At 45.5% G+C, this 20,380-nt stretch overlaps 1 protein-coding gene across 2 annotated transcripts; it reads left to right on the plus strand.

Moving 5' to 3' along the window:
* The first annotated feature begins 6,748 nt into the window (after positions 1-6,748).
* LOC149917337 (uncharacterized) lies at positions 6,749-12,629 on the plus strand. 2 transcript variants are annotated; one of them, XM_090143361.1, is made up of 4 exons: positions 6,749-6,965; positions 8,194-8,307; positions 11,262-11,317; positions 11,839-12,629. In XM_090143361.1, the coding sequence occupies exons 1-4, from the start codon at positions 6,920-6,922 to the stop codon at positions 11,977-11,979; spliced, it is 357 nt and encodes a 118-aa protein (XP_089999487.1). In that variant the 5' UTR covers positions 6,749-6,919; the 3' UTR covers positions 11,980-12,629. The 2 variants fall into 2 exon arrangements, 1 of the variants encoding a protein (XP_089999487.1); XR_016468051.1 differs by lacking the exons at positions 8,194-8,307; positions 11,839-12,629 and having other exon boundaries at positions 11,262-11,510.
* Positions 12,630-20,380: the final 7,751 nt, after the last annotated feature.

Raw genomic sequence — 20,380 nt, forward strand, 5'->3', positions numbered from 1 at the left:
GGCGAAGGAAGTTTATTTAAAAGTAATTTTTTAAAAAAAGGTATTAGTTGAATGAAGCATCAAAATTCATGTGAAATGGATGACTCCTTTTTAGGCATTTCTCTCAGAACAGGTAAGAACCTGGTCTCCTGGTCAGTCTTCTCTGGGCGCAGTAATCATTTCTATCTCTGCCTGCCATAAATCCATGAACCTGAAGTTAATCTTTCAGCTTTTTCACAGATTAGCATTTACGAACTCTCAGAAACGAGCCACACCGGATGGCTGAGTAAAGCCTGCAGCTGTACAATGTTTGCTTTTATCAGACTGTAAGTTGAACACCCTGTTGAGTTGCATCTTGTGGTACCTTTTCCATCATGGTTGAACTTTCAGAGAACATCTCAATTTAATTTAGCTTGTATACTCTGCACGCGCAGAAGTTCTGCAGGGGACATCTGGTTTACTGCATGTCAAGTTGCTCAGTAGTTCTGCAAGAAATCTATGGCAAATGAATCCCAGAGCTTTCCTTCTCTTGCTCTGGAACTTGAGAGTAGATTTTCAAAATCAAGCATAATCCTGCACAGAGAAATCTGATTCAAACTTGTCCACGGGACTTCAGGTCCAAACTCTTCACGAACCCATTTTATTTCATCTGGATGTTCTTGAAGTAGCATTTCCCCGCAGAAGTGATCCCCCTCCTACACTGAGTCTAGAAGGAATTTTGATTCAATACGATCCCGTGTTTTGTCACTGTGTCTGGCAAGTAAAACAGAATTTTATAGCCCTCAACTTGGGAGTCCATATTTGGCCACCAAGGAGAGCTTCCCGAGCTTTTTATTTGATTCTGATGGTTCCTTGATGAAACTCATGAGTAAGAGAGATAGACTTGGCTTGAGGGCTTGTCAGACCGTGAGAGACATGTCTCCTCTCCGAGGTGGGACAGGAGCTCCCTGGGAAGTGTGAGAGGAGTGTCTCTCCTGCTCACTGCAATATGCATTTCTGGGTAGAAAAGCTGCTGCAGCAGGCTGTGGGAATAGGGCTGTGGGAACAGGGCTACCACCTCTACACGGTTGTAGGTTGTAATTGAGATTACGTAGCACGGGATGGACCTTCATTCAATACAAACTGCATTACTCATGTCCCTGAGAAGACCTTATAACCTGGGATAATGCCACAAGCAGTGATTTCTACTCCCAGATTAAGACATTACTCACTAGCCAAGAGCTACCTCCATCCCTCTGCTGCTGGGTGTTGACAATCAGATCTCAGAAACCGATGAGGAGATGCGACTGAAACAACAATCTCCCTCTCTCCCTCAGCAGGGCCCAGGCAAAATCCCTGTTAACCGGATCCCAATGCGTTTAAAATTTATCGTCGATAATCATTACGGCAAGCAGCAGTTGGAAATGAGCACGGCCAAGGCTCAGCGTGGAGCAGCGGTGCTTTGTGCTCGCACTGCTGTAACGTGCTCTCAGTTCACAGCCCCTGCATGGCAGGAATACCAGCTTGCACTGAGAAGTAGCAAAAATGAAGGAAAGAAAAAGAATTGGTGCGTTTTCTTCTTGCTGTCATTTTGGTTTTTAGGCTTGAAAATGCGGAAAGAAGCTTTAAAACTGCTACACGCAAACCTGCTGCTTGGAAGAGGAAATGTATTCAGCACATGCTGGTTTGTGCTACTAAGGCAAGTATGTTTGCAAAGCTCACTGCTAACATCCATTAGGTCATCCACCTTCATATTACAGCCCCACTTCAGTACAAATGACACCAGGAGGTACAAGCCAGGCTGAGTAGATATATTGGAAAAGCAGAAGGGGAGAGGCAGGAGGGGGCTATGAGGTCATCTGCACTGACAGCGTGTTAGGTACTCACATTAGAGCAGAGAACAGAGCCATCTACTTTATGGAACAAGCTTCCAACTGGTAACGAGGCTTGTTCTTCCAGTTATTACACTGAAAGAGCAACATCTGGCCAGGAGCCTTCCAGGGGCCAAATCCTTCTCTGCTGCAACCTTGCTGCTGTCAGCAGAGTAACACTAGGGATGGATTCGCACGCGAGGAGCTAAATGGATGAGAAGGGCAAACCATTTTTGGTCCTGCTTGAAAAAAGATATAAAAATATTGTCTGCGGAACAGGCCAGTCATCTGAGCAATAAATAATGTCACACCTTTAATTGCTTTCCCATACACCAGCGCAGTGCATGATAAACAAGAGGGATTTTTTTGTTTCTCCATAATTATCAGAGGAGAGTGTTTCTTTTTCTGATTTGTTAGCAGCTCGGCCACAAGATCAGAGCAGAGACATTCATTAGGAGGGCAAAGCTGGGAGAATTTCTAACTGGACTTTTAAAGTCCTATAAGAAAAAAGGGAAAGGGAAGGAAAAAATATTACATTTTTAAAGGCTCTCGGTGAGCTTCGGCAGCCGCCGTTTATTGAGATTTCCATAGCTTGTTTCCAATTATTATAAGGTGTCCAGAAGCTATGGCAACACAGCCTCAGTGCCTAAGGAAGCTGCCATCCTCTAAGCAGCAGCCCAGCCCTGGGTACAAAGATATGACTGTGCATGAGGGAAACTCCGGATCAAACAGCAGGCTGGTGGCTCAGCTGACCTCGGTAACACCCAGCCCTGCTCCTCTATTTTTCTATTCAGTGCAGGTGAATAGTTCAAATTTACACCAGCCAACAGAGCATCTCACTCATCAGCAGCTTGGGACTGACCGCTCAGCATCAGCTACTGTCTTCGCTCCCTCCGCACAGAGATGCTGCCTGAATGCTGACATTTTAACAGCACGGTCCCTTCCCTGCACATGATACGGCGCGAGGGAATAACAGGATGTATTAATGTCATTTTAGATAATAATATTCTTCTCAGAGTGGGCTTTCTGGCACCATATGTCCCACTGCGAGAGAACTCTATCCGTATCTCTTCTGTATTAGCTCTAAGCTTGAAAGCAATCCATTTGGGCCATTAAAATGACTTGTGAAATGTGGGATAGTTATCATGTAATTAGGACCACATTTCCTTTCTCTCTCTGCCCAGAGCTCTGCACTGTGATCTCAGTTCACCTTCAGCTTTGCTTCACCTTCGTCTTTCACAGACTGATGCGAGAGCTTTTTAAAGGGTGCTTATTCTGTTTCTTTGCCCCCACCCTCCCTCCTTCTGTCTGAGCTGACAATTTTTACCCATGAGATTTATTTAAGCAATTAAAAAAAAAAAAAGAGAGAGAGAGAGAGAGAAAGGATCTGTGTTTAGAGAGGGTCCAGGGAAAGTTTATGAATGGTCTATGCCTCAGTTTCCATGCTCTGTACAATGGGAGCACAGCACTTCTCTGCCCCCCACTGACGGGATGACTGCAGGTCTCCATGGCCAGGAGTGCAGATTTTGGAAAGATATATAGAGCTGGAGGAGGCTGTTAGAGCCATATGGCCCTCCGTGAGGTGGGGATTACCACAGGGCTTGGAAAGCATGCTGGAGTACCTGGCTTTACAAGGCTGCTGGAGCCCGGAGTGGGGATGAATTCCCTGCTGGACTGCATTTCAAAGCCCTCTGCTCCTCTGCTGCAGGCTGTGCTGGAAAGCGCTGCTCACTTGGACACCAGAGGGGCTGGGATCCCATCACAGCATGCACAGCACTTGGAAGGGAAGCAGAATACCCCTTCCCACCCCCATACTTCCCCAGGGCATGCGCTCCTGGGCTACAGCCATGAACTGAAGCTGCTTGCACCCCTCACTCAGGACCATGACCCCTCCCCCAGCATTTTTTCCCCTCTTCATGCTCTCAGATCCTCTCTCCCAAGCCCAGATGACCACAGCTCTGTGGAAGCCAGCACTAGCAGCATCTCTGTGCTGGAAATGAGCCCACAAGATGTCAGTGCTGGCTCTGGCAGGAGGAACTTGGATATGCAGTGGCCTAGCACACATTGGTACAGGACCTTGCTCCTGGCCATACCTTGTCCTGTAAGGGATCTGCTCTTAGAGTAAGAGATAGTCTCAACCTCTGCATGCTGCCTGCTCTGCACCACAGAACAGCCATCACTGCTCGTGCCCAAGTGTGCAGTGCTATGTCATGATCTCAAGGGGAAAGGAGAAGGCCTGAGACCTGGCCGTGCCATCCCATATTGCAACTAACTCAGCTCCAAATCCATCATCCAAGCCCTGATGCTAATTCTCCACCTCACTTTTCCTCTGGCCAGAGGATGGGAGGATCAGAGATGGGGCCAAAATCTCCCCAGGATTTCCAGAACTCCACTTTTCCCTAGACCCTACCAAAACTCCTCTCTTTGAAAGAGTCCTAGAATGGCTTAAGTTGAAAGGGCCTTAAAGATCACTGAGCTCCAACCCCTGCCATGGGCTGGTTGCTCCTCACCAGCTCAGGCTGCCCCATCCAGCCTTGCCCTGAGCATCTCCAGGGATGGGGGCACCCACAGCTCTGGGCAACAGTGCCAGCTCCTCATTACCCTCTGAGTAAAGAATTACTTCCTAAATTACGTCTAACCTAAATCTCCCCTCTTTTAGTTTAAAGTCGTTTCCCTTTCACCTATCTTTCCTACTGCTCCCTCTCTCCCACCCTTGGAGGGCGTTATTTCTCTGCAGAGCAGGGTGTGCTCCTCACCACCCTTTCCTTTCTGCCTCCTGGCCCTGGAACACCAAGTCATTCTGGAAAGCATCAGTGCTGAGGACACCAAGTCCCAGAAGCACCTGGCTGAAGCCATTTAATGATCAGCTGGGAATGAGTCATGTTAGCAGCCCTGGCCCAAGAAACCCAGCCAGATCCCTCCTCACAGGACTGAAATAGATTATAACTGACTGATTACAGACCCTGGCCAAGTCCTAGTGAATTAGAGTGGCTTGCAGGGGGATGCAAGGATAAGGGCTATTATTAGCATTGCTATTCATTATTTGGGTAGTGCTCCTATTGTCTAAAGTGCTTTCTGAATTGTCGGCAAGGCAGTTCCTCCCCTTAGCACATAGAGTTGCTGGGATCCAAGGGTGTGACTGGAGATGAGCTATGAGCATTGAGCTGGTTATACAAACACTTGTTTGGCATGCATGGATAAACTGGACCATTGGTTTGTCCTGAATAAAGACGAGCTGAAGCTGAATGTTGCCACATAGCTTCTCAGCACCAGGCAGCTACCACTAAGCGCAGTGAGGAAGCATCAGGAGGGTGACAAATTGTCACATCTCTGGGGCAACGTGCCAAAGCAATGTCACAAAGGCTGGAGACGTAGAGTCTGTCTGCTTGAGCACGTTGTCAGCTCTGAAATTCTGGTGGGCACTAAAGGAAGGGAGGCTGATGCTGATGGCTTTTGGCTTCTTGTCTGAAATGGCCCCACGACACTGGTTTTGCTCAGCAATCACTCTAAGCTCTGAGAGGGGCTCACTCAGAGGGTGGTGATGCACTGGAACAGGTTGCACAAGGAGGCTGTGGATGCCCCATCCCTGGAGGCACTCAAAGCCAGGCTGGATGTGGCTCTGGGCAGCCTGGGCTGCTGGTTGGTGACCCTGCACATAGTGGGGGGTTGAAACTGGATGAGCATTGTGGTCCTTTTCAACCCAGGCCATTCTATAATTCTATGTAGCAACTGGAGTGAAATGTCTCACACAAGGTAAATGCTGAGCCCTGAACCAGGTTTGTGCACCTAGAGGCTCCCTGGAAGGCAGACAGAGCTAACCCAGGGCTGGCTTAGGCTCACAAACTGCAGGAAAGGGGAGCAGTTGGGTTTCAGAGAGGTACGAGCTCATTTGCTTTGTGAACTTCTGCTATGTGATCACTGAGGTTGGAATATGTGGTGCTGCCATCTAATGCCTGCTCAGAAAGCCCTTTTCTTCTGTGGGAATCTCAGCTTCTCACTGCTGAACAAGGGGTTGGAAAATATGACCGAAGCATAACCTAGAAATTAGCAGCACAGAAGGCAAATAAATCTTATTTTGCTCACAAGCCTGAATTTCACCCAAGTCCCAGGCTCTTGAAGGCTAGGATGGATAACTGGCTCTTGCAGCTCCTCAGCTGAGCCCTGGTATCTCTCAGATCCTCAGCAGCAGTGGTGACACGTCTAGACACTCTGGGAAACATTCAATCAGGAGAACGAAGAATGGGTCCTGCTGTTAGGAACAATGCAAGAAGAACAAAATGCCCCAGTTTTATTCTGTGCAGCTGTCTTTTAAAAGGACTATTAGGTCACTGAAAGTTTTAGTAACAGCAAAAAATAACTAAAAAAAAAAAAAAAAAACACCAAAAAAAAAACCAACCAACAACAAAAAATTGGAAATGAAACTGTCTATATTTTTGGGAAATTGTTTTTTATATATTAATAGTTTTCGCTTACAACTCTTTTCCAGCTGATTTTTTATTCTTTGAATTCTGTGATTATTAATGGCTGTAGCACTAAAGTTCTTGGAAAAAAAAAAAAAAAGCTCACTTGAGAACCATGTTTTTTGGATTATAAAATATCTGAAAGATATTTTTCTTTTCTTCAGCCAAAGATTGCCCAGTTTTCCCAAGCAGAATTCATTCCATGCCACCACATTGGATCCCTGGGACCAAAACTCATCTTTGATGATAAGCAGGCAAAGAAGCCCATTGCAATATGTTCATCACTTCTACCACACAGCTCTATTCATGTGCAGGAACAGAGATTTGAAATAGGGCTGCCTATTCTGGAGATTGACCAGGTTACGTTTGGGGACTACACTGGTCCTGCAGGACTCAGTTCTGCTCCCTGGAACTACTGAGGGTTTTCTGATGTCACTGAAGATTCAAACCGTTCTCTTGTCAAAAGCAGAATCCAAGAGTTGTGGGACGAGCTGTGGGTAGACACAGACGTGGTTTGTCTATCTGGAGCGTGCGTTGTGGTGGTTGAGATTTCCGCCGACCAACGTGCTTTGCAAAAGACTTGTGGTGTTCCCAGCATAGGGAATTTGTCCGCCAAGCCATCTTCAAGACATGTCTGCATCGCTGCTGGAGGGATGCAGAGGTGGTTCCACACAATGTAAGTCTTCAACAAGAAAAGCCACAGCTAACCCAGAGGCAGACCACTGGGGAAATGATGTAGCAGTTTCTGTGTGCCCAGACTCAGCAACCCTCCGCTGCCCTGGGTTGCACTCCAACCCAGCATTGTCTGCTGGATTGCCCAGCTCAGGGGCATGCAAACCAGGCTCCATTTCTCAGTTTAGATTTGACTTGATGTCTCCCAGCTGGGAAATTCAGCCTAACTACGATACAGGTCAACGCTACCCAATGGCATTGGCTTCATATTCAGCAAAGGAAGTTCAGAGCAGCCAAATTCCCAACTACACTGGGATATGCTCAGTGTAGAAGAAGTGCAATAAGAATGGCCTGAAGGCAGGTTCCCATCATTACAGCTGTCAAGAGGAGATGGCTAGGAAAAGAACACAATAAGAAGAGTAAGGATGAAAGCAGTTACTTCCTGGCAGACCTTGCAGATCTTAGTGAACCCTTACCTCAGAGCCAAAGCTTGGGTTGTTGTGGGTGTGCCTCTAAAGTCTGCCAACTGCCTGCAGTCCTACCTGATCTGCTCTTCCTGCTGGAGCAGATGCGAGATGATGGAGCGTAGGCCTGAGCATTTTATGCCAATGGAAGAGAGGAAGTGATCTCTAAATCTCAGCAGTTGTAGCCAGGCTGCAGCCTTCTTGCACCTCTCAGGTGACCTGGCTCTCTATGATATAGCAACGATTGCTTGCTCATGCCCGAATATCTATTTTCAGGAGACAACAAAGCTGCAGTGTTCTCCAGGAACAGCTTTCAAGGTCTTCCTGAAGTGAATGGAATGAGGAGTTTCCCTGTTTGAGCTCCAACTCATACTCTGCTATTTGAAATTTATCATCTCTCATTACCTCAACAGAGGAAGAAATCAATATGTAGTTTAATGCAAAACAGCAAAACCAGAGCTTTGATTTTAGGGGAAAAAAAGCACCAACCAACCCAAAACACAACAAAATAAAGTAGAAATTGCAGCAAGAATAGGAATTCTTCTGTTTAAAATGTTATTTGAACCATGATAGATGGGCAGAAGCAGCAATACAATAAGATATTGGAGTGCTCCTTTCCTTTGTAAATCTACTCAGTATCTGTGAACTGAGCAGTGTCTCTTTGAATCAGATTGGAGTGGTCTGGGAGTCCTTCCTAGGCAGATGCAGGAGACAGAGCAGCACTGGAGGCTGGTGATTCTTTGACATTTTGATGTTTTTTGCTTACAGTGGGAAAATTCATGGGCAAGGTAATCCCCACCAGCTCTGCATGCATGGACACTAGATCCATTGTGCTTAAAGATGAAGAGAACAGTAGTATGAAGACCTACAAATTAAGATTAGGTAGGTTTCATCATCAAGTGGTTTCCTGTATTTAGCATCAGACAAATATCCCGAATGGTATGGTTGTGTTAAAGGATTGCCATGGAGATGTGGCTTCTTCCAAAGCAGCTTCTTGGTATCCCTATTGCCTCCAACCTTTAGAGGACATCATTAGGAGAGATCAGTTCATCTGGGCTGTCCATGTCTTGGCACCCACTTCACAACATTTCTTATGGCGACTCAGGGCCAGAAAACTTGAGTCAGAACATCCCTGGAGAAATCCAAATGCAGGCAGTCCTATTTCAAAATTGAAATTTTAATCTATGTAGCTCAGCCTTTCCTTCCAAAATGTGTGTGTTTTGTTGGAGGAAAATAAGGAGCCAACCGAATTTCAGCTGCAGAGGGGGGAACACAGCACAACTTTGAGGTTGTTCTCAGTTTTGCTGAAAGTTTTCAGAAATGGAATAAAACTCCAACTGTTTCCCAGATACTAAAAAAGGCTGGTGGGCATAGCAGATAGCATGAGACCAAACAGGCTGTGGGGTTCAGAGGTCATAAAAAGCTGTTCTTTGGATTTTTATTTCTGAGAAGTTTCCTGGAGTAAGACTACCCTTGGGAATAGTATTTTGGGAATCGCCCCATGTACAGGGATGCACTCAGCCTTCTGCTAAACACTGCACCAGAAAATACAGGGAAAAACAGAATCCAGAAGGAATCACAGGATTGCAGAATGGCTGAGGCTGGCAGGAACCCCTGGGTGCTTCTGGTCCTGGCTCTGTCCTCTCTGCACGCTCCTTCAGGTATTTATGGACAGTGATGAGATCCCCCTGAGCCTCCTCTTCTCCAAGCTGAGCAGTCCCAGCTCTCTGCTACTCCTCATAGGAGAAGTGCTGTAGTCCCTTCAGCAACATCATGGCCCTTTGCTGGACTTTCTCCAGCATGTCCAGGTCTCTCTTGACTTGAGAAGCCAGGAGGTGAACACAGGACTTCAGGTGTGGCCTCACCCCAGTAGCAGGAAGGATCAGCCCAATGCCATATGTGCAGCATGGGGGAAAGCCAAGGACAGAGCTGATTCCTTCCAAATCTCAGCCCAGACATGTAACTGTAAAACCATCCTTCCTTCCACTCCTAACCTCAGCTTCTCTCCAGGCCAAAAGTCTGCTCTGTGTAGTATGAATTAGTTCTTCCTTCCTTCCTTTCTCTTGCTGATGTTTAAAAAATAATAGTCCCAATCCTTGAGCAGATACCATCGAGAGGTTAATAAGGATAAACCATTTTTAGATCTCAAGGTATTGGATCATCCTTTGTTATGGCAACAAAGTTTGTTATTCCTTGTTTCCTCTGGTCTTTTATATGCATCATGGTCATCAAGGCTTCAGTCCAGCTCACAGTAAACACTGAAAAACCTCAGGATTTTAGAACTTCTTTGTTGTACAACTGGTAAGAACATTAAAAAAGAGGACAGAAGAAAGCTCGTCACAAACTGGAGCCTCAGATGGCAGGGGGGAAGTTCAACATGAGAAGAAATCTTATGCCAAGAGAGAAGTTATACATGAGTCTTAGCACTAGGAGGCTAGGACAGATGACTTCTATAGGTCCTTTAGAGCCTGCACGACCTTGCAGGTCTACAACACCAAAACCCTCCAGCAATCTGAGCCCAGCATGCAGGCAGATCAGGGGCTCCAAAACTATGAAATGCTGCTGAGCTTCGCCTGATTTCGGTCCAGAGCCATAAATCTCTCCTCACAGAGATTACTCTACGCTTGGACCAAGTTTGCAGAAATATTTGCCAAGGTTCAGCAACAATGTTCAGAGCAAATGTTGAAACCAGGTGTAGTGTGCCTTTCAAGGAGTGTTCTGGAAAGTCCATGTACACCTACAGGAGACTTCTTACCTGCTGCAGCAGCATTCTGCTTGGTCAGAGATGGAGCAGGAATAGATCAGGAGCTTGAGTTCTAATTTCTTCTAATGAATTCATTGAGGAAAGGCTAATGTCTCAAGTTAGCTCTGTGACACCTGTCCTGGCAATACAGAAAATGTGTAAACTACACACAGAAAGGATGTCGTAAATTCCTGGGTGGAGAAACCATCTTTTCTGTTGTGTACCGGATTATACCTTGTACAAATTGCAGGAGTGACCAGATATCCTAAACAAAAAGGGCAGCGTTCCCCAATCTGTACCACTCACTGACAGTAAAACTCCATGACTTCCTCCTTTATTATTTCAGTTTGCCATAATGAGCAAAACACGTAATGTGTTTTGCTTTAGCCAGCACCATTTATATGGTCCTCTCAGCTATTTGCACTGTTAAAAAGACAAAAACAACACCGGAGAGCAGTGCTTTCAAAAATTTGGATTTCAGCATTTTCAGGACGAGACATTTCCATTTCAAAATACACCACTTCTTCAAAAAGGAATGTAAACAGAAGAAAGATGACCTGCTCCATTTTATCTGTGTTTTTAATCTTACTGAAGAAAACAGAAATATTCTGCAGGGGGAAAAGCTCCATGACAACTAAATTTGGAGGGAGCTGGCCAACAAACGGAAAAGGTTTGCTATTCAAAGGAGTGATCACTCAGCTCTTCAGCACTGGGACATCAGGAAGGGTTGGATCCTTTCAGCTTTTCTTTGTCCCCCCCCTATCTCAACTGCAAAGTCTCATGCCCAGACATCAGCTGGGACGGAAGAATATTCTGAACTTTTTGTCACAGGGGATTTGCTGATGTTTCAGTGTTTGCTCCATGCTCTGAGAGCGCACACACACACAAAAAAAGTAGAAATTCCAAAAATAGATGCAGGACCATTGTCCAGGAAAAAAAGGAAAAAAAATAAATAAATTAAATAGTCATTTAGAAATGTCAGAAGTGACGTGATATGTAGGTGGATCGAAGTGATGAAGATCAGAACACTGGATGCTTATTTTGGAGTAATTACATTGCTGAACCTAATTTCCCTTTGTGCTTTGTCTTACAGAGACCTGCCCTTCTGATGGATGGAAGAAAAGGGAGACCCAGGAGAAGGCTCTCAGTGTAATTACTTGAGAGGAAATATGGGCTAGCTGGGCCATTTATATGCTATTGCTGTTGGATGCTCTTCTTTGTACTATGCAAGCATGTCCCTAGATTAACACTATCCCCATGGAGTCAGCCAACACAAAAGTCACTCTTTGCCTCGTGGGCACTGAGGTCCTCCTGAGTGCACAACCATAATAAAGAAAATAACCTGGAGCTGCACTATTCATGGGGGATGTTGAAGTGTATTCTGAATTGATTTGAAACCAATCCAATCAAAAGAATGAAATATTCCCCAATCAGGTCAAACTGACCAAAATGAAGTGTTTCATTTCAGGTTCATCTCCCCCCCCCCACTCTTCAAAATAAAGTAGAAAGTAATATAAAAAGAAGAACACAGAAGGTTTTCAGCACAATCACATTTCTTCCCCTTGGAAAGCAGCGAATCTGTGGAAGTGGCAAGTTCCTTTGAGAGATATTTCTCATCAGCACTTCTGCACTCTTTGCAACCTCCACGCAGTGCTTCGTTCTGATCCTAGGGCTTCCTGGGAATTCTGGCTCAGATGCCTCCTTTGTCTGCCCCAAAATCAAGCTCCATGCTCAGAGGATACCATCAGAAATCCACTGCAGACAACAAAGCATCCTTGGCCACCAGGAGTCTGAGATCACGACATACCTAAAATATGTTCCAATGAATGCTGGCTTCCTTCCTTTTCGTGTATTTCTGCAAAAATAAAGTGTGCATACACGTGTGTGTATGTGCTGTCCCATTTTTATTGGTGGAAAACAGCATCATCTTGGGGCAGTATCGCTACCTGGCAGGAGAAGCAGAGGAGTTTGGGACTTGCACAGCACCAAGCCATTTCCTCAGTTCTGTGCTGACTGCTGAAACAGCTATTAGTGCTGAGCAAGGTGTGACAGCAACACACCAGGCTCCTGAAAAGTGGAGGAAGACCAAAGGCATTTTCCTCTTTGATACTCCGAGAGATGATAAATCATCTTTTCAGAGAACAGACGACACAAATTCCTAAATGCCTTTCCCAAAGAGTGCTGAGGGATTCTTGAGGGAAAAGGCAATCAGAGAGTAGGTGAGAGAGGGCATCCATCAGCACTCAGCCACCAAAGCACCTTTCCTGCTCCAGAATTCTGGCTTTCAGCAAATCCCTTACGACGACATTCTGCATTGTACCAGCTAGCCAAGGAGTTGTGCAATTAGATGTCAAATATGTTTGGAGAACACAGTGTGTAAACGGGATGTAATGCAATACTACGTGTTTATTTCTGAACATGAATCCAAGTAAATCCATCCATGGCTCCTTTGCAAGACAAATAAAATCTACCAGCTTAAGACTTCTTGCCGTATTTCTTCTCTTTCCTCTTTCACTAAAGAACTGGGATGAAATGTTTTTAATAAAACCCTCTTTTTTATACATATATATATCAAAGTTCAAATAAATCTTTACTATAATCAGAAGAATGCAGAGAACTGTAAAAGTTTAGAAGGGGTCACTTCTGACTGGCCCCTACTCCATAAAGTACAGTTTGATGTCCTGTAGTTTATAGCTGTACAAAGCTCAGCTCTTCTGCATTCAGATTGGCTGTTAATGTTGTAATGATGTTTAACTGCTGACAAATGAATTACAGGTGGGGAGCGCATTGCCCATTTAAGACAAGGACTTTTTAAGTAAAAAAACCTGTCATTTTTATTTGGTTGCATTTTTTATGCTTCTTTTTAATTCCCTCAAGCAAACAGATTAAGGAACATCATAGCTTGTCAAGTAATGTATGTTTGTAAAAACACCACATCTCTTTGATGCGTCTATCATGCGCTGGAGTGGAGAGACGGGGGTTTTCTTTCACTTGCAGTGTAGCTTCTTTTTATTTTTTGCCACTAATTATGGAATTTCTCATTAAAATAACAAGAAGCACATCTGGCTGGGATTCCAGCACGTGTTTTCACTTTTGCAAACCAATGGGAACCATATGCTTTCTTCCTTCCTCCATGTCCCATGCAGCAATGGCAACATGCAGTCCAGCAGCAGCATCCATGCAGGGCTTCAGTAGCCCCACCACCAGGAGAAGATGCTCTTCCAAAGGCAAGATTAGTGGAAAACCAGCTCTCCCTGGGCATGGGAATGAGGTCACGTTCAGTGGTTGGTTTCAGACCTTTACAAATGACACCATTCTGTGGGTTTTGGACCTGCTTTTCCTTTCTTCTCCCTCTTAGGCCTTTTTCCTCTCTCCTTCCTCTCCCCTCCCTTCACGTCCCATTGCATTGTTCTCATGGCAAAATTAACTCACGCAGACCTGCAATAGTTATTTATAAACCCTCCTTGAATGCCAAAGCGCCATGAACAATCATTTCCCTCCAGTTTACAGGAACATTCAAAGTACTCCAAAACATATTTTCAACATAACTCATCACTTTGAAGATGAGTCCAAGCTTTTGTTCGTGTTTATTGACAGGAAGTTGTTTTTCATTGCTCAGATCAGGAGGGGGACGATGGGGGGAAAGGAGGAGGAATGGGTTTGCCAAAGTGGTTGGAGCTGTACCCTCCAAAACCTTACTCTGCATTCCTGGCACACGTCTTGGCTTCCCCAGCCACCCATCGCCTGGCCCCACTTGCCAGTCCCCTTCTCTCTGTACGAGGAGGAACTCACCCCCTTTCCTTTTCAGGAAGGAAAAAACTCATTGGCGCATAAAAAGTGGTCAATCGGAGTAAGGACTGATGCAGGCAGGTGAGAAGAGGAGGAGAAATTTCTGTTATTCTGCACGGCTACATAGGAAGAGGGTGTTTTGTGGGGCACCGCTCCTCTCCTTGGCTCTGGAGAGCAGGGGTGAGGCACAAACCCCCATTTCATCTCCCGGAGTGAGGCTGTGCTGGGGAGCGGGCCAGCACAGCAGGATCATCCCCTTTCGCAATTTGGAGGCTTAGGGGAAATTGTGACTCATTGCGGGGAGGAGGAGTAGAGGGGGGCCCAGCTGAATCACCGTGCTGTTGCAGTACGGGCTCTCCATCCCCAGCTTGGGGCTCGGGGGGCTGACAGTTCATTGGGGTATTCCCCATGGGGACAGGCAGGGTGGCCAACTGAGGATGGGAGTTATTCCACATGGGCCGTCCTCAGAGATGAAAATCTGGAGAAGAACCAAAGCAAATAGTGATGGGAGAGGGGCAACCCAAGCGTCCCTGTTGCATGCCATGGGTCAGGTGCCCCTGGTTCCCACCTCAGCTCCCAGGTGAAGTCTTTTCTGCTGGCTTAAACCATCCTGATTTTCAGCAAAGAGCATCATCCTTTCTTGAAAGGCAGGATGACACTCATCTGCTCCATGGCTGGTCGCTGGTGGAGGAAGTCACCAGAGGAGCAGGACAAGTCTCTGCTGGGAAGAGGCAGCAGAGCCCAAGATGAGGATCTCAGCCAGCAAAAGAGGATTTCCATCACAGGAAAGCACCATGTAAAGCACCACAGGCCAGTTGGTTTTGACCCGGTGTGCAAAATTTGAAACCGATCAGCAGCTCTGGCACAAATCACTGCTGTGCTCTGTTTAGCAGGGAAAAGAGAGATTTTAAATAAGGTTGTATCAACCTTTTTTATATTGACAATGGGACTGGTTATTATATACTGTGCGCCTGAGGTTCTTCCACTGAAAGGAGCATAACACAACACTGGGGGCAATTCTTGATTCCACTTACTCCCAATAATTATTACTTCTTGGCTTGTTCCTACACCATATAGTGTAATGTTATTGCTTGGAATGGTATGTTAACTCAGTTTTTACTGATACCATGTGTTCTCCCTCTTTTATCCCAGTAGTGTGTCAAGAACTGTTTTTCTAAGGATGGTCAAGGGAATATGATTCTAATATTACTGTAGATGATATAAAAAGTTTTATAGACAGTGTTCCACGTTTGAACTGGTATCCCAGCCTTCAGACTTGAAGGCCTTAATAAGGCATTTGAATTGCGAGTTTTGAAGGCTCAGATTGGCCAGTGAGGTAGAAAAGGCACTTCCTTGATCACAGGCAATTGCCAGTTTGAAAGTCTGGGTGCTAGAACTGCGCTTAGAGTTAAAAAAAAAACCCGACAGAGCAAAACAGAACTCTCTGAAAACTAGGCTTTCAACATGCAATTTCAGGCGTTTGGCTCTAGAACCATGATTTAAGCCTGAAAAATGCACAGGGCCAGGTTTCTTACTGTGTTATTCCCATTAGTGGACCCGTAAAACCTTGCCTGTTAATGCGACAGTTGCTGCTTTTGTCGTCAGAGCTTGGGTAGAACAGAGGTCCTCCATAGCTCAGAGTAGAAGCTGCCAAATTGGCTGCAGAGCAAGACAAAGAGATGCTTATGGAGGAGCCCTGCATGTCGCACCCATGAGAAACTGCTAGAAACTGCAGGAGACAAGTACGTCTCTTTCTGCTGCAATCGAGATGTCTGTTTTCACCAACAACACGCTTTCCTTTTCAGTCATCAAGGTATTTCTTTCCAGCTTTTATAGCAGGACAGGTCCAGCATGCTAAAGGGGGGGCTTTGAAGGCAGATAGCAACAGCAGGCAGAGTTTTCCAACTCTGTTAAACTTTTACGAGCACTTCCATAATAGCATTTCCAACACTTGGGCCACAACTGCAGTGACAGTTGACGCCTAATACATCATAATCTGCTTTCTATTTAAAAAAAAAAACAACAACGATGCTGTTTTATTTATTGCAGGCGATTACCTACGCATGGAAATAACATGCCTGGAAATTCCAACACTTTTGTCTGGGCAGCAGGCAGACTTGTCCTGTCTGAAGGAGTGTTCACCACTGGAGCTGCGCTGTCCTAATTTTGTTGGCCACTTCATTGCATTGAAACACTACACACCCATTGCTGCTGTGACACCTGAAGCTTTAGCAGCCTCATATATACGTGCATATTTTTGGGGGCTGAAAAGTGAGCATTTCCTCCTAACCCAGGAGAGCTTCAATTGTGTTGCAAGCTGGCGGTACATTTTCCTGACTTGGTGAGTTCAGGCAGATGATGTACATCCATTTTTTTTCTCTCTGGACATTCACTTTATTTCCCTAATGGGTGCTAACTTTTGGGACATCCCATCAGAAATTTTCCCACCAATTGCTTGCTGCAGTTTGCACTGAGCATGGAGGAACCAGTGCAGTCAGTACCTTATGCTTACTGGGAGCACTCAGTGTTGAGAGGCAGCTTGCAGTGAAGCTGTGATGCCTCAGAAGGACCTACTGGTGTGGGGCAGAACAGCGTAGGGTAAGCCCAGGTTTGAAGGTTTGGAAAAGTCCTACACAGCCAGGTAAGAACAGGGCCATGGGGAATGTGGTGGAATAAGAGATGCACAGCAGTTACCAGGAGGGACGAGGTTCTTGGTTGGATGCTTGCTCAAGCATCATTACGATGAGGAGAAGTGGTTGTCTATCCCCATATACACAACAGTGAAAATATTCCTACTAACTGGCTTCTCTGGGGTGCCCAAATTTAGAGAATAAAGGCAAAGTTTGTAAGCTGTTCACCCTAAGGTGAACAGATCTTCTATGCAATGCTACATAAGGTGAAGTCATCGGTTCATAAGCTTGCGCCAAACCACTGACATTACAAAGCACAGCTGGGCTTAAAGCAGGACAAACACCTGTTCTGGACATGTTCCAAAGCCAGAGCTGTCCAATACTGAGTGCAACTGGCCAAATAACTCTTAAGTATCTGCCATTATTCCTCTCCTTACTTGCAGCTGAAAAACGGTCTCTGCTAAAAACCACATAGAAGTACACATCTGTACTCTCCAATCCAGGTGAGGAGGCTCTTAAACACGTGCATGGCCTTCTGAATGCACTGCACCCCTTCTCCTCTGAGGCTTTGACTACCAAACTAAGGAGAGCTGCTGACACTGCTTTTGAAAGTCCAATAAAAATTTGTGCCCAAGTCACATTCTGGCCAGGTCATTCTATTTCTGCATTGATTTGTGTATTAAAAAAAAAAAAAAAAAAGAATGAAATTGCCAGGCAAGATGTTCCCCTCACTTTCAGCAAAAACAAAGCTTTTTTTTTTTTTCATCCCCGTTCCATCAGATCCTAATGAATTCACTGGAAATTAAATCCTACTGTCCCTCTCTGGGACATAACTTGTATGATCGCTCAACAGAATGAGCAGAACTGGAGCCATAGAACTGCTGCATCCCTGGCCACCTCAAGTCTCTCCCACTTCGCTTGTGACAGTTATAGATCACCATCCTTGATTGGATTTAATGACAAAAGACTCCATCTTGGTCTTCTGGGAGCCTCATGAGACCAAGAGGTGATTTGCTTCACAACGCTTCCCAGCATCAGTACTGGGAAGACCTTGGTTCTGTTTCAGATTGCTTTTCTTTGCACTCTCCACTCACCATCTCTGTTTTCAGAGGACTGGAGCACCTCTCCTATAAAGAAATGTTGAGGGAGCTGGGATTCTTTAGCTTGGAGAAGAGAGAGCTCCACGCAGATCTCATTGCAATCTTTCAACACTTGAAAGTAGGTTACACGCAGGAGAGGGACTGACTTTTTATGCAGGTAGATAGTAATAGGACAAGGGGGAATGGATTTCAACTGGAGGAAATGAGGTTTAGGTTAGATATTAGGAAGAAATTCTTCACTCAGAGGTTGGTGAGGCACTGACATTGCTGCCCAGAGAAGCTGTGGGTGCCTGGATGCTCCATCCCCAGGGGTGTTCAAGGCAGAGCTGAACGGGCTCCTGGGCAGGAGATGAGTAGAAGCGCTGTGCAAATGAATCATGGTGTTTCTTAATTTGCCAGACCACCAGCCCTCTTTGCAAGGGAGCACCAAGATGTGGGATGTGTGCTGCTCTCACACCAGACATGGGAATGTGGTGGCCCAGGTAATGCTGGGAAGAATTGTTCTGTTGTGCTTGTTTGCCAAATGAACATCTGATTTAACATCAAACACTGATCCCATTTGAGGAGGCAATTTCTTCTTCTGGGGACTCACATGCAATCTCCTGAAGCTAAAATTGAAATTTCATGCTGCTGAGAGGTAGGGATGTCTTTCAGGGATCAAACCAGTGCTCTTCTCCAGTCCATTCCTAAATGGGTAATGAGGCCAAACGCTTTTCTGGAATTAGCACAAGCGCAGAATAACTATATGCAGTGGAGCCTGTGTTTAAAAACAAATTGGATCTTTTTGTTATTGTTTTTAGGTTCAGTTATGGCGTGGGATAGGGAATCCAACAAGGGGGAGCATCTCCTGGTGGTCTGGTAAATGCATCATCTAAATACAACGTGCTCTTGCAAACAGGCAAGCCCAGAGAGATGAAGGAAACCACATAAAAAAACATGATGAAAGTTGCCTCAACGCTCTGTATATCACACTTGGGCTTTGGGCAGTTGGGATTTTTATTTCTTCCCTTCTTCTTCCGCTAATAAATCAAAACCTTGCATTCTTCACTTTGGTGTTATAGGCTGAGACGTCCCCCCAGCTTCTCCCCCAAAAACATACACACGTGTGTGTGCATGTGTGAAGGATGCACGTTGCTCCTGCCCAAGCTACAAGGTGCAGTAAGTGCCCATAGGAGAGAGGGATTTGGGCTCCTGCTCTCACTGTCTCTTCTGGGCCTTTCAGCAGCTGCCTCCTCAGGTAGAAACAAGGCTGTTTGCATGCGAAGCAGTCAGCTGGATGTCAGTCTGGGCCCATGCAGACAAGTTATGTTGACACCAGGATCTCTTGGTAGCTTCCAAGTGATTCTGGGAGAGGGAAAGGGACAGTGGCAGTATGTGCTGTGAGTATATCCCATAGCACACAATAATGGAAGGGGAGAAAAGAGCCCAAACCGAAACTTCACCCTACTATGAACTCCCTTTAGCAATGGCAGAGCTAAATAAAACCCTCACATGGTTTATTTTTGAGTTGACCCCCCCTGCCCATCCCTGTCCCCATCCCCTGCTCATGGATTTATGGTGCTATTGTGCTGCACTCTGACCTAACATGCCGAGAGCTTTGAGCTTTGCAGCTCCCACCCTGCTCCTTCAATCATGCAGGTGTAACTGATGTAAAAATGAGGGAGAGGAGGGAGAGAGATGAGGAGAACAGGAGGGAAAACAAGGGGAAAAAAGATGAGGTTACGGACGCACACATCTGCTCTCTGACTAAATCAGGGTATGGCATACCCGTATGGGTCCCTTTTTTATTGCAAACATTCCTTCTAAGTTAGCAGCATTTTTAGCTCCCCCCTCCACCTTTCCTCCAAACTTCAGATGTCCCAGAGGAATGTTTAAATTATTATGGAATCCCAGAGGAGTTTGCTGTTTCCCTTTTTAATTTGTTCCATGCTAGTTGCTGTTTTTTAAAGCAGTGCCCAGCTTACTCTTTCCTAAAGGCAAGCTCAGGGCTCCTTGTTCCGTCTCTGGCACTAAATTCATTGTAATTCTGTTCCTAAATCCCTATGGGTTTATAGCATGGCTATAATAATTTACTTGATGCTGAAATTTGCAATTACCTGCTCTGATTTCTGAGCTTTTGTTTAAGTAGAAATGCTAAAAATACCAACAAAAACCCATCAAAAAAGGCATTGTTGGCTATTTTCCCTTGGCAAGCCTTCACAGGCGAGCTGCCATCCTGCAAGGCTGACAAAGGGGCCGTTATACCTGATGTCTTCACAGCCTCCAGAGCCAGCCAGAATACAATCAATACAAAGCAAAAAGAGGGCTGAAACAAGATTTTAACCTTCACCATTCAGCAACGGCCAGCAACTGTGTTTCTGGAGCAGAGTATGGGATTCTCTGTTTCTACCTCAACAGCCCAAATTCACAGTTAGCTGGATATAAAACTGAAGGACTAACCCTAACCCTTTATTTTTCCATTAAAAGCATAGCACAGACTTGTGCTCCCTAACCCTAACCCTAACCCTAACCCTAACACAAACCCTAGCCCTAACCCTAAACCTAACCCTAACCATAACCACAACCATAACCATAACCCTTTATTTTTCCCTTGCAAACATAGCACAGACCTGCTCTCCCTGGCTCTGATTTCCCTGTAATCCCTTTTGTTTGAAGGGAAACCATCTCACTATGAAGCATTATGAATGTCCCTT

Source organism: Phasianus colchicus, chromosome 7 (assembly GCF_987193195.1).
Source record: "Phasianus colchicus chromosome 7, bPhaCol1.hap1.1, whole genome shotgun sequence".
In the NCBI taxonomy this organism is placed as follows: domain Eukaryota; kingdom Metazoa; phylum Chordata; class Aves; order Galliformes; family Phasianidae; genus Phasianus; species Phasianus colchicus.

What these genes read in the sequence shown, in the direction of transcription:
- LOC149917337 (XM_090143361.1), top strand. Translation starts at nt 6,920, where the DNA reads ATGTCTGCATCGCTGCTGGAGGGATGCAGAGGTGGTTCCACACAAT. An exon ending in CAGAGGTGGTTCCACACAAT is followed by an intron (nt 6,966 to 8,193) that starts GTAAGTCTTCAA and finishes TTTTGCTTACAG; the next exon opens with TGGGAAAATTCATGGGCAAG. An exon ending in CCCAGGAGAAGGCTCTCAGT is followed by an intron (nt 11,318 to 11,838) that starts GTAATTACTTGA and finishes TTCTGATCCTAG; the next exon opens with GGCTTCCTGGGAATTCTGGC.